The sequence below is a fragment of the Cyprinodon variegatus genome, unplaced genomic scaffold (assembly GCF_000732505.1).
Source record: "Cyprinodon variegatus isolate N-32 unplaced genomic scaffold, C_variegatus-1.0 Scaffold91, whole genome shotgun sequence".
NCBI classification, from domain to species: domain Eukaryota; kingdom Metazoa; phylum Chordata; class Actinopteri; order Cyprinodontiformes; family Cyprinodontidae; genus Cyprinodon; species Cyprinodon variegatus.
In genome coordinates, this window is record NW_015150544.1 from 753,232 (window position 1) to 770,285 (window position 17,054).

The 17,054-nt window shown below is 37.0% G+C and overlaps 1 protein-coding gene across 3 annotated transcripts in view; it reads right to left on the reverse strand.

Moving 5' to 3' along the window:
- Nucleotides 1-17,054, reverse strand: part of LOC107084081 (CUGBP Elav-like family member 3) — a 47,189-nt gene that overhangs the window by 25,519 nt on the left and 4,616 nt on the right. For all 3 annotated transcript variants that reach the window (XM_015373749.1, XM_015373750.1, XM_015373748.1), the window contains exon 3: nucleotides 15,324-15,406. In XM_015373749.1, the coding sequence (XP_015229235.1) occupies nucleotides 15,324-15,406 (83 nt within the window). The remainder of the gene's footprint in view (nucleotides 1-15,323; nucleotides 15,407-17,054) is intronic.

Below are 17,054 nucleotides of genomic sequence, written 5' to 3' on the forward strand. Positions count from 1 at the left end.
CTACCCCTGTTTTTCCTTCTATGAAACATCTCTGACGTCTGATTTTCTCTCTGGTTTTAACTCATTTTGTCTGTCTACCCTAAAAAGCGGCTGCTCTAGATGGTAAATAAATCAGCAGAACGCATCACCCCTGCTCTTTCAAGAACATTTCAGCAGGGAGGCTGAGCTGGGTGGGGCGTGGAGATAGAAAAAGAGAGAGAAAGGGAGGGGGGGGTTACAAAGACAATTTTCCTGTCTTCACCTCCCCTCCCTTCTCCATCACACAGCGCTGGTCATTGCATCGTGCCGGTCGCATAGCAACCTGGCATCCCTCGTCCCAGCCGTCTCCAGGCAACGAGACCTGCGACCGTAATCAACCTGCCACCTCCCCTGCCTCCCCCCTCTACTGCTGCTGCTTTGCTTTTGCTCCCTCGCTTCTTCTCCTCCATCCGCCTCCTCATCGAGAATGTGCGTCTTAACACTTAGATACACATGTGAATTCCCTGCGTGCAGGTGGAAATTGGGTGTATTCACAAGCAAAAAAAAAAAAAGAAGAGTTAAAAACAAAAAGAGAATAGTCTGAAAATGTATCCACACGTGGATGCACACACAGATGGGCAGTCAGGAAAAAAAACAGACAAACCCTCTGCTGCCAGCCACCCGCTAAATCAATCAAACGCAGAGAGACGGACAGCTCAACGCTGCTACAGTTCGATAATATTTAATCAATGGGCGAGTATTCAGAGTAAAAGCTGCTTCCTCTGGTGTTGTCTCCAATCTTACTGGGTTCAACAGCTTGTCCAGTCTTACAATGGATCTGACACTGAGGCGTTTCATCAGACAGCCAACAAGAAATCTTTCAGAACGAACATCAAAGCGTAAATGTAAAACAATTGTTGCCTCGCTTCAGATTGTTAAATATTCATGTCAAGTGTTTTTCTTATGCGATTCGGTGAAGCAGACGAGGAGGAGAACTAATTTAAAGACAGATTTACATGGTTCTATTTTTTTCCCTTCTTTAAATTTTGCATCCTTTCAAAATGTCAACCTTTTTTTTTTCTGTGTATGGATGTTTAGCAGGTAGCAAAATCATAGTTAAACGGAAAAGAATGTTTTTAAAATCCTGACAGTGTGATAAATACTGCTACAATAGAGCAGATGTGTAATGTTAAAACAAACCTTTTACAGGAATGTGTTAAGTAGACGTGCATCTGCTCTTTGGAGGGACAGGAAGAGGATGGACTGAGCCCTTTTCATATGTATTTGAAAATAAACGCAGGGATGGAAAAAAAAAAATTCTGCTACCTGGATAAAAACAGTTAATATGTTAAGATTTTTAGCCCCAGGATTGTGAAACGACACTAGATTATAGGAAGGAACAATCAATTCAAGGGATGAGGACGCTACACGGTTAATGTCATTGAATAAAAAGCAATGAGACAACAAACCAGTAATGTTAATGAGCAAAAAATAGATCAGATAAGAAAATGCTTTCGTTTACCGAAAGCTATAGCAGCATCTTTTTTTTCTTTGTCTCTGAGATAAATAAATGAGCGAACTTCAGACTTTTTCTGTTTTCGCCATTTTAGCTTGAAATAAATATTTGGGGCAAAAGGACTTGGTGATAAATTAACTGCTGATAAACTTATAGAGAACTTATACAGTTAAAGCCATAAGTAAGAGAGTGTGGAGAGAATAGGATCTTGTCAGCTGCACTGTAGTGTTGTAATAGTAAATAATGGATTGATTTAGTCTGAATTAACCAAATTAATTTCAATAATTGATTATTGAAATAATCTTTAACTAATTTTGTAATAAATGTATACACTTTTTGCATTTAAGATTTAAAAAACTTAGTCTGTCAATATGCTCTATGCAGAACTCAAGTAGAAAAGTTTTAGTTTTCCCTCGTTTAAATTCTGTAAAAACATCTTCTTTAAGGAAATTTTGCTATACGACTGTTAATCAAAAAAGTATCAACAGATTAATCGATTAGCAAAAATCATCAATAGTTGCAGGCCTAGTCTGATTAGATTAAAAAAGCAAGTGTCAATCACTGCATGACTCCCCGACATAAAGCATCATGCTTGATGCTGGTGTAAAGAAGCAACATTAAAGCAACAATGATGAGGAGAAATTGTCATGCCCAACTACTTTTTATTTCAGTCAGACTTTATCTAGTGGGAATCACAGATAGATTGACCTTGTCACAGCTCTCTTTTGTATTCCTAAATAGGGTTCCAGTTTAATAAGTCTCCAAATAGTACTGCTGAGTTTATTTAATAAACAATTTTTATTTATGAACTTAGATTAAAGCCAGTTACTTTGCAATCACTGCTTTTGTTTTCCAGAGCCACTTTGCGTTGATACAATATTCCAGTGCATTAATCTTCTGCAGCTTTCCGCTGTTCTCAGATGCCTTCGGCTTTCTTTGTTTTTTTCATGCATTATTTTCTTTACATATTTGTCAATCTGCTGCATGAAATCAAATATGACCATTTTGAGCTACAAGCCCTTAACACAGCAGAAAGAGGCAAGGTTAAAAAAAACAATGTACACCCTTCAAAGTTCAGAGCCTGATGAGACAACAGCTACCGCATGGAGACACTCCCCAACCCCCTAAAACAAACCAAAAAAAAAACACGCCATCTCACAGTAACAGATGTCTGTATTTAAGCTGATAAACACTCTGCTTCAGTGCGCTTCCAGTGCCCCACCTCCACTTTCATTATTTTAAACTTTTCATTCATTTCTCCCTCTCCTCCCAGTCTCATTACTGCACCCCCAAACCCATTTTCTCTCTAATTCACACCCTTTTATCACCTCCGTAAATCTAATCTGCATTCATCATTACATTTGGCCCAGAGTGACGTACAAAGGACGAGCCCCCTCTTTTTATTTTGCTGCTGTTGTCAGTCAGCGCCGCCTATCCTGCGTCGTGCCCCTTTATACGCATGCATATGTAAATGAATCAATGCATGAATGCACACTTAACTCCGCACAGATTCATCAAGTGAAGACACTCGCTCCAAGGCTCTCTAATTGCCATCATCATAATCATCTATATCTTACTGAGGCTAGGATATAAGCTAAACACGAAGGCACTGCTTTCTCACATTATTGTAAGACTACTAAAGTGACATATTGCAGGTCAAACATTCCCTTCATAAAAGCATGTTTTAGCACTCAGCGAAACATCAGTTTTCACTTGTAGCACATAAAATGACCATTTATCTTGGATTATGAGGGACTGCTATAGCAATGCTTACAGGTATATATGGTAGAGATAGTGTCACCGTGCAACTGAAGTTCATCTACATTAGGATGTTTGCTCAGACATTAAGGGTATGAATTATGGCATTTCAACTTCCTATCTCATATCCTGTGTAAAAAGCTTTGGCTATATTTAGTTTATGCATTTTTTTTACTTCTTGTCTGACTATCGTTAAAAAAAACCCTCTGTCTGCACCGCCTGAATCCCAACGTCTGAGTAAATGTCAGGATTAGTCAGATGTTCCACTTTGAGAGAGGGCACATCCCTCTCATATGGTAGCTTAAAGGTAGAAGCACAGTAACCTGTAACGTGTTTTAGACTGTGAATTACACACAAATAAGAGGAGCTTACAGGAATCATGATAATTAAAATAACAAATAAAAAAAACAACCCATCGTTCAGTCAGCCATCCTGTTGTGTGGGTTTTCTCCACGGAAACACTGATGCACGAAAGCAAACACAAAGCAACTCACAAAAGCACACGCTCTTCATTAAACTGTGTTAGCATGAACACCTGCCCTCCCCTCCCCCGTTGTGCAAGCAAAAACACACACACACACAGATAGAGCCCCCCCCCTATTTGTCACTATCAAATTCAAATTGCATTTTGAAAACAAAGACATAGGCATGGATTTATATATTTTTAACAGCTAACAACAAAGAAACATGTTAACAGCCAAGTCTGGAAAACTAAATCCCTTGTTTCAAACCAAAATTCTATTAACTCGAAAAGTTAATAGAACTAATTTTAACTGTTTTCAAATTGAAGGTTGAAAAACTAGTGATCGTCATTTTGCTTAATAACCTTTTCAATTACTATTGACATGCAACCTAACAGGAAGGTATTTTCCTGCCTTAAAAAACTACTAATCTTCACTCTTAGAGGCTGTAAAGAATGTGTGTGACTGGTTTAAAATGAATCACTAAAAGTGGTGTAAATGAATAGGACACGTCTTAGCTTTTATTAAATGTCCTTTGGTTTAGGTTAATATGGAGGCAAGGGCTTGAATTTAAACAAAAGAGGGATTTTAAAACTCTACAGTTTTGACTTTCTTGATTTAAAAAAATGACATCATACCAAAAGATGAGCAGATATGAATTTTGTGTCTGATTTAACACCCCCATCTCTGCATAAACTGCTCTGCTGATACCAATTAAATATTACTTATTAAAAACTATTATGGGATTTCCTTTATTCTATGTCTGGCTCTCCTGCCAGGAGTTGTTATTATATTTTACAGGAATATAAGAGCTCAAACTATATGTGAGTGAGTAGCTAATATGATAAAGATGATGAAAAAGGATCGTCTCATCGTGTTAGCATATATTACAGACAGGATTAAAACAGAGTTGCCAGTTAAATGGGGTTTGGCATTTAAAACAAGTAATTTGGGTGGTTAGCACTGTTAACTTTACAAAGCAATTACCTGAAAGACAGAGGCTGAAGGCTGAAATAACCAAAAAGCAAATGTGTTGTACACAGCTTAGCTTTCCTGTTAAATATTCTGTCTTGTTTCCCACAATCTGAACTAAACAAAGACGTGCACTGACATGTCATGGAGAATTCACTTTCCTTTTAACTAGCACCGCACATGTTTAAACTTTCTCAAATTTCACTTCTTAACACTTAATTGACACTTAAAAATCCCTGTCTTTTAAAAATCATGTTCCCATAAGTTACAGCACCCACACTATATCGGCCTAGATCGGCCCTTTATATATATTTTATATATCCATATGTATAAAATCAGCTGCAATTTTTGGGTTTGGGTTGAAGGAATTTTAGCTTTTTTTTCTCCATTTGCATAGTACAAATGACAGCGATAATGATAACAAATATCACACAAGTCTCATTTAAAACAAAAGAGAAACATTATTAACAAATTGTTAGAAAATGGAAGGAGCGGCAAAGAATACGCTTCATGTGATCTCAAGGCATTGCTGCTGAAAGAACTAATGAATCGGCAACATCTGCATGCATATAGACGCCAACACAAGAAATATTGCTAATTATCAGTTGACTGACGTATTAGTCTAGCTCTAGCCCATGCCCATAGCTATTGTCAGCTCAGCCTGATAATGATAAGTGTAGCATATTATTGACCTTAAAGTTCAAATGTTTTTATCTGAAGCTGAAATTGTTTTGATAACAAACAACAAGAAGCCATGAAACTATCCTGTCCATTGAGACATATGATAAATGTCGGCTGTCAGAGAATAAAACACAGCGAAGGTTCATGTCTGAGTGCACTGAAAGAAGCACAGATCCCTACCTCCTTAAGTAAAATGCTGACGGACATAAAACATAAAACGATTTAGATCCTAAAAGGATCCAACTTTGTGGAATTAAAACCATCACAAACAAGGTCCAATGAAATGGGCACTATAAGAGAAAGAATTTGAATCTAGAAATGAGAAATTGAGGCCAAAATTAAAAAATCTAAGAGTTTCAGATCGGATTAAGAGTTGATGCCAAAAAAGCTCTGAAAAGCCTTTTACCATAGTGTTGAATCAATACATAAATAAAAAGCTGGGAAAAGTATGACTAATTGAATTTGTGTGTGTGTGGATCTACCTAAATGTCTGCTATAGCCATAGCTTGAAATGAGTCGGTGCTAACTAGCCTGCATTTACATGATGTGTTTTCTTTCATAAATCCGTTTTTTGTTATCCTGCACTAGTTTTACCAACTACAGGGAACTAATGGCCTATAGTGGCTAGAGTGCAAAGTACTGGCCTCCGGAAGAAGCCGCAAGGTTCGCCAGTTCAAACCTCAGACAGACACTCTGGGCCCCTGAGTGAGACCCTTAACCCTACAGAGCTCCCAATGTGCTGCTCGCTGCTCCCTAAAGAATGAGGTAAATGCACAGGACAAATTTTGTTGTAATGTACAACTGCAAGACTTTAAAGGTGATTGTTATTCACGGGTTATTTAATTGTGGCTCAGAGGGCAGAGAAGTCTTTCATTTGTGCAGTTGCAGGTTCACTTCCAGCTTCTTTCTGTCACCTGTCAAGGTGCCCTTAAATCCATTTTGCCTATCCATCTGAGATTCAGGGTGTGATTAAGTGCTTGCTTATAAGTGCAGCTGGATAAAAGTGGCTCTAGTTCGAAAACAATCTGTGTGGTTAGTAAGTCTAGAAAGCCCTAAATAAGGTCAGTCCATTTACCATTTAGACTATGAGCCAAAAGATTTAAATGTCCCATTTCATATATATATGCATATATAATTGCCTTATTTTAAATATTCATATTTTTTCTCTTTAATTATTTGTATTGCCTCCATGCCACTGTAATGTACTTTTCTCTTCATTTTCTCATGCAGGGCACTTGGAATTTTCTTACCACTAAAACATGCTTTAGAAATAAACTTGCCTTGTTTTACTTTACCAGCAGCACATGAAAGATAATTGACTGATTACAGTCAACACAAATCATGGTATTTGGTAACTATAAATCATGATCCAGTTCTCTGTACTATGCTGCTTCTGATCGGGTCAGATTTAGCAGTTCATTGAATTTGCAAAGCTATTTAAATGAAGTAGAAATAAAAGTTTTAATACTGCAACCGTCAGCATGTTTTAGATACTTAGGCAGCCATAGAGGATTTTAAAGTTGCAACTGTAATATCAGTTACATTTAATTCTGAGGCTTTAACCTCTAATACCTCCTGCTTGTTTAATTTTAGCACTCCACACTTCATCTAAGAAACTAAATGAAAAGAAAAATCTCTGTTCAAGTCACATAGAAACTGCAACAAAACCAAAAAATTCACCCAAATGTCTAGTTTTTTGTACATGAATGGGTTATATTATTTTCAAATTTGTATTTTTTTTTTAACAAATGCAACATATTATAAATTACAGCATTTGCTAAAGATTCTGCTCAGTTAACCCTTACAGTTTTTACACAAATGTTAATATATAAAGAAAGAGTTTCAATATATCAGATTCTTACATGTGCATCCTGTTTCCAAGTAAAACGTTTTATCTCAGTTTAATACCAATGGATACCAGGAATGCAAATGTCTTGCAGTATAAGACAACGTATTTAAAAGAGGCAAAGTTTTTCTAGGAAAAAAAAGTTACCTTTAAAGTGTATGTTCCTAACATAAAAACAAGTACAAGTGTAAAAAAATAATCAAGATTCAACACCTCAAAATCCATAAAACATAGATGAACCCAAAAGAGGGGAAGTTTGTGGAAAAAATAATGAATAAAATAAGCAGTTTTTAAATCAGGATTTAAAATACATGATATAAAAATAAACTAAAATAACAACAAACAGGAAGTCAGTGCCATTCATTAGTCTGGAATAGGTTGCAGGGCATTTTCTTCGTCTTTGAGACTCTTAGCACACCAGCGGTCATTATCCACATGGTAAAGCAGTGAACTGGGAGCGATCAGTCTATTAGAATTGATCGTACAACCCAACATCTACTAATCCAGGAGGTAACAAAATAACCCAGAACATGTAAATCTCTATATAAGCCTCACCTGCTGCAGTTATGATTGGTTTTCATAATTTAACTAAAAGAAAAAGGCGGAGCAAACATGGCTCTCATCAAAGAGGTCCAAGGTCAACTTTTCGGCCAAGAAAATACAAAGGCTGTCTCACTTTTACCAATGAAAAAAAATCCTATTTTATCAAAAACTTTATAGAAATGTTACGTGTAAAGACAAAAACAGTATAACAACAGCAAAACAGGGTGGTGGTCATGTTGCTGTCTGGGTCTGACTTGCTTCAACCATCAAGCTCACTTGAAGGGATAATAATAAGGAATAATCTGCAGCTCCACCTCTGAATGAGTAAATAATTAAATATATATGTTTTGGAATTACCTAGTCAAAGTCTAGATTAAAATCCAAATTAGATGCTCGAGCATGACCTTAAATAGGCTATTCATGCTGGAAAGCGGTTAAACCTACTAAATAATTACAACTCAGAACCAGGATGCACAATATTGAATGTTTGGCCGATGTCTGATATGCTGATATTTTACAACTCAACTGAACAATAACTGCTATGAATACTCTTTCTCCCCTACACCCATATTTAGACCTTCTGTCTCACTCCTGTCCTGGGAAGTCATTCAAATAGCAGTTTGGCTATCTGTTTCTGAAACGTTGAAAAAACGTCCACACTACCAACATTCTTATTTCAGCATCTCTTCTGTGGGAGGCTCATGCATCAGCTGAGTACACGTGACCCGCTGGTGCCTCAGGCATAATCCTCACATGTTTGTCATCAAAACAGTGCCTTTTATATCAGCGAGTTATACTGGTGGAAGGGCTGATGTCCAAAATTTCATTTTAAAGCTAATATCAGCCGATACTGATAACATGCCGATAATTCCCAATATAAAACACTCTTTGCCCGTTATTGCAAACATATGATGGCAGAGACTGCCAAAGGCGTCATGATTATATCTAGGGGGAATTTCTTTTTCAGCCTTTATGCTTTGATATATTTTAGACTGCAAAAACGATCTAGAAATAAGTAAAAATGTCTTAAATCAAGTGTATTTACCCTTACTTTGAGCAGGTAAATAAGATGATTTGCCAATGGAATGAGTATTTTTACTCTTAAAATAAAATAATTAGATAATATGCACTTGAAATGAGACAATGCAATGGCTTTTTCTTATTTTAAATGTAAATTGTCTTGTTCCATTGGCAAAGTATCTCACTTTTCCCCTCAATTAAAGAAAAAATGCACTTAATTTAAGAAAAAATGGCTTAGTTAGATTTATAGTTTTTGCAGTGATTTAGTTCTATCTTTGTCTGATATTGACATTTGTATATGATAACATAGCCTATACATTTTTACAGGAGAAGATTTTTTTTTATTTGAAAATGACTATTTGTTTTTCTTAAAGCAGTAATTATTTGGGATGCTTCTACTTTTCCTACCTCATCATGCTAAGCTAAGTTAGCTTGCTTGAGCTGCAGGTTTACAATGATCAGACACAGAAATAAGCTTATGTCCCAAAAAACAAAACAAAACAATTAAAAATATTCTGCTTTCATAGGAGCTGACTAGAGTAGGGTAGAATAAACATGCATCTCCTTTTAAACTTTGCGATATTTTTCTCAAAGGTTATTGGGTAACATGTATCGGGCTGCTTCATTTTCAGTCATGCTTATTTTGCAAAAATTCTTCTCAGCTTTACTAACGAATGCGAGTTACCCTGTTTGGGACGGTGCATTGTAAAACACCTTGATTTAAGGTGATTGTCAGTCTATACAGAAATGACCTGGGACAGAAAAGAAGCATTGACAACAAAAAGGGAAAATATGTCACCTTAGGACAGAACAACAATTCGGGGAGAACATCTTCGTTCTTCCAAATCTCCATTCCACTCTCGCATAGATTTTTTTTTCTTTATTTAAGCCTCTTTTTTCCCCACACCTCCAACACTCTTGCTTCCTCTCCCTGCCTTCACCTGCTTTTTGTCTTCCTCTTCTCACTTAGAGACATACTCTCTCACCTAAAATTAAACACAATGCCAGGTGCCACTCTAATACATCCATCTGCTCACCCTGCCTCGCTTCTATCTCATCCTTCCTTTTTTCTCAGTCTTTCTTCTTTTCCATTGTTATAGGAGACAAAGGAGCAGTAAGAGTGACTCTTTCTACCCAAAAAAGAGGAAAAAAAAGCAGCACTGAAAGTTAATGACATCTTTCAGATTTCTCTCCTTTCAGGTGAGCTTTCATTTAGGATTTCTTCTCTCACTCCTATAATTGCTATCATGTTATTCCTTTTGTATCACCCTGGCCATGAGATGCCAAAGTTAATTATTCTCTGGCAGCGCAGGTGCAATTACATGACAATTACACCACAGCTGGTGGCAGGGGAGGAAGCAGATCTTGTCCTTGTGGGCGTGTTTGGAGCTAATAAGATGGTTTTCTGCCGTTTTTTATTTTTTTTTTCCCTCCCTATCGTTGGGGAGTCAGAGCAGGAAAGGGGGAGGATTGGCAGAACACAGGAGGGTTTAGCTTGTTCCACATGGCTTAGAGGTAAGAGGTTGTGAGGAGGAAAGCTGCTGGAGTAGAAGGGGGGAAGAAGGCTTTATCATGGGCGACGGGCCCTACTGATCCTGTATGAAGGGTCAGCAAGGGTTACCCTACAGTCACGCTAACAATGGGATTTCTTTTATCGCAATCCTAATAGCATCCACTACTTAAAACTGTCTCTACTTCCATCCAGCTGCTTCATGCATAACAACCATGCAGTGCTGAAACCAGAATTAACCAAGAATGAATATTAATAAATCAAATAATCTTATTATCAGGTTCATATATTATAATAGTGATGATATTGGTGATTCTTCATTAATGTCAACCAATTCTCACAGCTGATCTATTTATTAATAAGTAATGGGTGTTATGAACTTGCAACAGAAGCACAATGTTTCTAATAGAGTGCATACATCAGAGTTTTTAAATGAAGCCCAATATATTTTGATATTGGCCTATTTGGATTTATATATATATATATATATATACCAAAAGACAGTATTATATAATCTGTAATCTGTTCAAATACTCCAGTCCATATTTCTACAGCAGTGCTTTGTACTACAAGTTATAATGCTCACTGCCCAGGGCTGTACAGTCTGGGGGGACACGGTGGCAGAAATACAGAAAATAACCCCCAGCTCCAAGATACACATTCCATGGTTTATGTGTTGCTTGTGGGACACTAATAGGATTGGATTGTTTTAGGATATGCAGCGCTAAATTAAAAGGACTGTTTTCTTATGCAATCTAGACTAAACTTTATGAAGACTCTGTTAAACACAGTTTGATTTGAACAGCATTTACTCTATTTTATTTTGAAAGATCTTACTTACGCCCTTTGCTTTATTTCTTAAGATTAAGAGAAGTCTGAAAAGCATAATATAGGCAAGACAAACTTGAAATTATTTTTTATCCTACTCTCATTACAGAGTGCTAAGAAAAATAACTTCATGAAAAGATTATATGCCTTTAGAAAGTAATGCAAGGCCTAATGCAAGGCCAATATTCAAGTTGTTTTTTATATGTTCTGGTAAGTTATTTGATAAATACATGTTTATTGGCTTAGTGGAAAGCTTTTTTCTTTTAGAAATTAATATATAGACTGCAAGGAGGACGAACGTCAGAACGTCACAGAGTAGCCCTCATCCAACAGTCACCACTTAGTTCATAATCTTATGGTTATGTTTGATGCAAAACATCAGGTAAAATAGGTTGTTTTTTTTTCATTGTTTTTTTTCACAAATGTAACAATGAAATTTATATATTCTTTGTGTCTTGTTGCTGTCAACTTAAGCAACGCAAGCAGGCTGGAGGGTCTGGATGCTTGGTTGCATCAGGATGAGATTTTCTGAGCAACAGAGGGCAAATGAAAGACACACCCATATTTAGAAGAGGATATTTGATATTATTATTAAACATAGAGAATATTGAAAACAAAAATGCCTCATTGGTTTGGCACAATGTATCCCAGTGCTTAACACAACCTAAAATAACTATCCTTGGGGGCTTTGCTGCCTGCATCCCCCTTCTTTCTCTGCCTATTTCCTGTCTAAGTACTTTCATTAAAGGCCAGGAGCGCACCCCCCCCCCCACAACCCAAAAACAGCCTCAAACCTATTAGAATAAAGACAGCTAAGGTTACACAGCAGAATTATTCCTTTATCTCTAAAACCATCTAGTGTAGATAGGCCAATAAACGTTTAAATTAGTTTCTAACTTAAGGTGTGCTTGTAGGGAGCATCTCACGTTTATTTTTTTTCTATATTTAAATGTTTGTCTCCACCTCACCAGTTTTTCTTTACTATGAGGGGCTTAAAAACTTGATTTTTTTTTGGAGGATTTTGCCACTGCCTTTTCATCTTTTTTTCTGTTGGCCTTTGCACTACTGTGAAAGGTTGTGAGGGCAATAAAACCAGCATGTTTTGATAGATGTGGCTTACAGACATTACAAGTCTGTGATTACAGACACTTAAGTAATTTTAACAGACTATAAAATAAAAACCTATTTTGGTCATGCAGGGAGGAGGTTTTGCTGTAAACATGGGGGGATTGCTGTTTTAACGACGCTCCCTGAAGTAAGCCCATAAAACAGCAGGTGAATACACTGAGAAAACAATAGTGCTTCTCAGCAAGAATGGCAGCAGAATTAAAGTGGTGCAGAAAATACACTCTTTATACACAATTGTAACCATAGATACCAAAATCGACTCACTCAGTGTGTTGCATGAACACATCGACGCGTCAGCCATGTTGAAAGGGAGACAATGGTAAAATAAAGCTTTTAATTGAACAGGAGAGCTGTGGCTTCAACAGGACCAGAAGAAGTTTATGGGTTTATGGAGAGGTAGAAATCAATCCATCATCGCCCCATATGTCGGTTTCTGCTTTTCTTTGACCTGCAGGCTCAGAAATTCTTTGGACGGACTTTAATACAAACAAAACGGATTTGTTTAAACACGGCTTTAGTTCAAACAATAAAAACTATTAAACTTCAACTATAAAAACTAAAATGTTCCACAGATTCCACGATAGAGGACATTATTTTGAACTCAATAGAATATTAAGGGATTATCAGTGTATCTCTATTTATGCTTTAAATTGTGCCACTAACATTAACTACAGTTTTTAACTAAACTCAAACCAAAGGAAGCAAAGATCAGAGTGTTTCCTGATCCCTAAATGGGCAGAAAAGGTGGAGATTTAGTAGCTTAAATTTAATAAACAATAGATTTTGATCACTGGTCAATGTATTGATGACCGACTTGTTTATAATTTGTAAAGCACTTTTCAGCATAAGGGATTATTGCAAGAGAAATATAAAAGCTGCGTTTTCCAGTTTAACATCTTAATAATTCAGAAATATTTGAATATAAGAGGCATACGATCATTGCACACTGGAGCAGAACTTATCTGGAAGCAAACTTTATTGGAAGTTATTGGAAGTTTAACCTATTTCAGCTGACAGAACTGGGTCAGGTTTGAGCATACACACTTTTTCAGCTTGATCCATATATTTTCAATGTGAATGAGATCAGGAATGTGGGATGGCCACCCAAAAAAAATGGTATGATTGTCCTTAAAGGTATAGTGGAGGATGTTCTTTTTCTGGGTGGATCATCGTAATAAGTGGTCCTCGTAACTGTCAATCATTCTGGTGATATGCTTACATAAGGCCGTCCTACGTGCTCCTATCCATATTCACTTACCGGTGGTGAGTCTGACGTAGTGGAAAAATTGCACATCTTATTTTTGAAAGTAAGCTTGTATGAGCGATGCAAACAGCAACTTTTATACAGAGCGTGCACAAGGAGAAATAGGAATCATGCACGCTATCACATGCGTATAATAGGTGTTCCCTCTCGGGAGCAGGTGCAGGGCTGTACATGTGCATATTTTTTTTAAAGTGGAATGGGCAAAATATCCTCAATTATACCTATAAGTCACTTTGTAACTAATTCTGGAGTATCTTTAGTGTCTTTATCAGTTTAGAAGACCTATTGCAGTTAAAGCTTTAACCTCCTGACATTTTGCTTCAATATTTCCACATTAAGTTCTTTCCTCATGACAACTGAAGTCCCTCCCGAAACAAAACACCCTCAAAAGGTGATGCTACTGCTTGCTTACTTCATACTCCGGATGCTCAGGACACTATTCACTTCTCTTTCGACAACAGGACAGGTCTCATATTATTAAGGTTTTTTTCCTCCTGCGTGTATTAGCAAACTGCGATATCCCTTTTTATGCTGCCTCTGGAGTAATAGCTACTTCCTCCCACAGTGGTTTCCCAAACCGTATGTTGTTCCAGGATCAGTTTCATTCTTTAACCAACTTGGAAAACATAACACCTTTATCGATGTGACACAGTCTCCTTTATTGGAAGCATTATTATGAACGTTCTATACATTTCTTTAATACTCGCTTGGTGTCATTAGGAAGCAGAGCGTTTGAGATGTTGCCTAAAACCATTGATAGACATCCCTGTAATGTTGTAAACTAACCAATGAGAAGCTTACAAAGCCATGGTGTTATCATCTGGGCTTCTTCAAGCTATTACAAGATGTACTTATCCAAATGAATTAAAAAATTCAAAATTAAAAGAAAAAAACATTTTACCATATATTCTGGTATCAAGTGAACAGAGATGATCTTGGTAATCCTAACTTGCATAAAACGTGAAATGTTTAATCTGATTTCATGTCATACAATGACCGGAAGTAAAAGATTGTGTCTTTTTATGTGTAGATACTCTTTGGTTTTACTGTATGTTATCAAATATTATGTAAAACAAATCAAAGCAGCATTTTATTTATTTAATAATGATTATGTGGTACTAAAAGTTATTCCAGGCTGCATATCTTCTTCTCTCCTCTGTCAAAACCTCTAGTCTTGTCTTCAGCTGACACTCAAGAGTGAAAAAAAAAGACGTGAATGATGTAGATTTGAACAAAAATAACCAAAAGGAAACAGGAGTGACGCCTTGTTAGTAAAAGAGGAAGCACAGCACAGCAGCAAACTCTGGGAGAGCACACTCTGTCTCAGTAATTCCTTGCCTTGTCGCTTTGTCTCTCATATAGGAGGTTATTATAGAGACGTGGCTGTCATGTCATATTTAGCTCTGGAAATGTCATTTGGCAGCACACCTGCTGCCTGGCTATGCTAATAAAGCTAGGTTTAACTTTGATTAGAATCCAGGGAGAAGAAGTGGGGGCAGAAGAGAAGAGGAACGTCAACGAGATTAAGAGCTGGAAGAGTCACTCCAGCGGTGAGCCTCATGCAGACATCTCTCCCCGACCCGTGACATGTCGGCGAGATGACTCATGCCTTAGCTTGGATGGATATGTCTGGATGCATCACATATGAAACATAAGAGGGAGAGCAGCCCCTGACCTTTCTCGGAACATATCGGCTTAAGGATGAAGTCAAGCCCACATGTCAAACTTGGTTTAAATTTCTTTAGTCTGCACGCATCTGTGTTTCTGTGCTCACATAGCCCGACATGCCAGTTATCCCGAGCTGGTGTGGACTGAAAAAAAGGCAATGACACACTTACCCCTGGTAGGGTCTTTTGCTCGTGCAATGCATTCTGGGCTTTGAGGGCCGACTCTCGTGCGCAGTACGTCAGGAAGGCACATCCTGGAGAGAAATGGGAGGTAGTATATGGCATGATTTCTGAACATTCAGGATAGCTTATTACAAAGCTCTTAATCACAACAAAAAAAAACTCAAAGCATTTCACACAACACTCCTAATAATATTGAATCCAGCTTTAAACCAATACAAATAGTTTCAAACCTGGTTACATAAACTCTCATTAAATCAAAATAAGTCCCTTAAATGCAGAACTTTCTATCACGCAGAAAATAAAGGGTAGAAGGAGATGACAGTAGCAGTATTTCCTGTTAGAGACACAGATTAACCTAAAAGAACTGATCAGAGTTCATTTAATGAAAGAAAAAAGCAAAAGGTTAATGCCAGCATCATCTCTGCTCAGGAGTTTTGCAAAGTTAAGACAAACACAGAGACAGGGGTACTTTTCATTGAAAAAAGTCAATAAAGCAATGGCATTAAATGGAATCACCAGAAATAGTTAAAATCATGAACAGTAAAGATCTGGCACTGAAATACTCTCTGAAGTCGAGAAAATACTCAGACTTTATAACCATCACTGTTCCAACAACCTCAGTAAGATGTTATATTCATGCTGGACTTTTGGCATAGTTTCTGTCTTGGTCTCTTTATTAACATTCTGCTGTCTTTTTGCACATCTCTTGTGTTGCTGCTATTTTTCCATATCCACCACTAAAATGTCCACAGCTTTTTATTGATTATTCATTCTTCGGGTGACTGCACAGTACTAATATTTATAAAAACACTATACAGTGCAATATTTATTTTGTTTATATTCCTTTACTCTACCAATTATTCTATTTTTTATACACTTTTAAGGTCCACATTTGTGTCACCACTTTTGCTGTAATGCTACTTTAATACCAAAATTTCCCTATTGTGGGCCAATAAAGGGATTTTCTATTCTATTCTATTCTAAAAATACAGGTAGTTAACACCTGATCACAGATACACTGAGTCTGGGGTACTTTCTATTTAAAAAAGGGATTCATTCAATCATCAGATAAAACAGCACTGACTCATGAGTACTTTACATGTTCATATGATTAATGTTGACAAATATTATACATCGTAATGTGTGAACTTTTTTTTAAATACTGGCTATATAAATACAAACGGCTCTCCTTTTTTACTGCCCCAGCATCAAGTGAAATGTCTGATCATAAAGTCTGGAGACAGAAAAGTGAGCTTTTAATATCACTTGGCTCCAGCTAAATGTATGCAGTGCCACATAATAGGGAAAGGCTTTCATTAACCTTTAAAGCTCCCTCTCATCATGAATATGTAAATATATGCAGAATAGGTGTTATAGGTGTTGGAAAGCTGATACCACCTGGCCCATACGTCTACCAAACGACTGATGATTTTTGCGTCTGCTTTTTTTTATTTTTACTGAAAAGCCTTTTTGTTTTCCTCAATCTGATTTGCATTAGAAATGACAGTAAGGATCATTGTTCATCTTAGATCGCTTCCCCCGGTCTCGGCCCATCTGTCACATGAGATTTTGTTGATTTTTCTTGCGAAATATGAACGCTCAGCTCCCCATGTGTTGAACTGGTACTTTTCAACAGAAAGACTCTTTTTTTTTTTTAGCTCAAAATCTCAAAAAGATTTTTAATGAATCCAGACAGTTGAAAGTGTACAAATCTTTGTG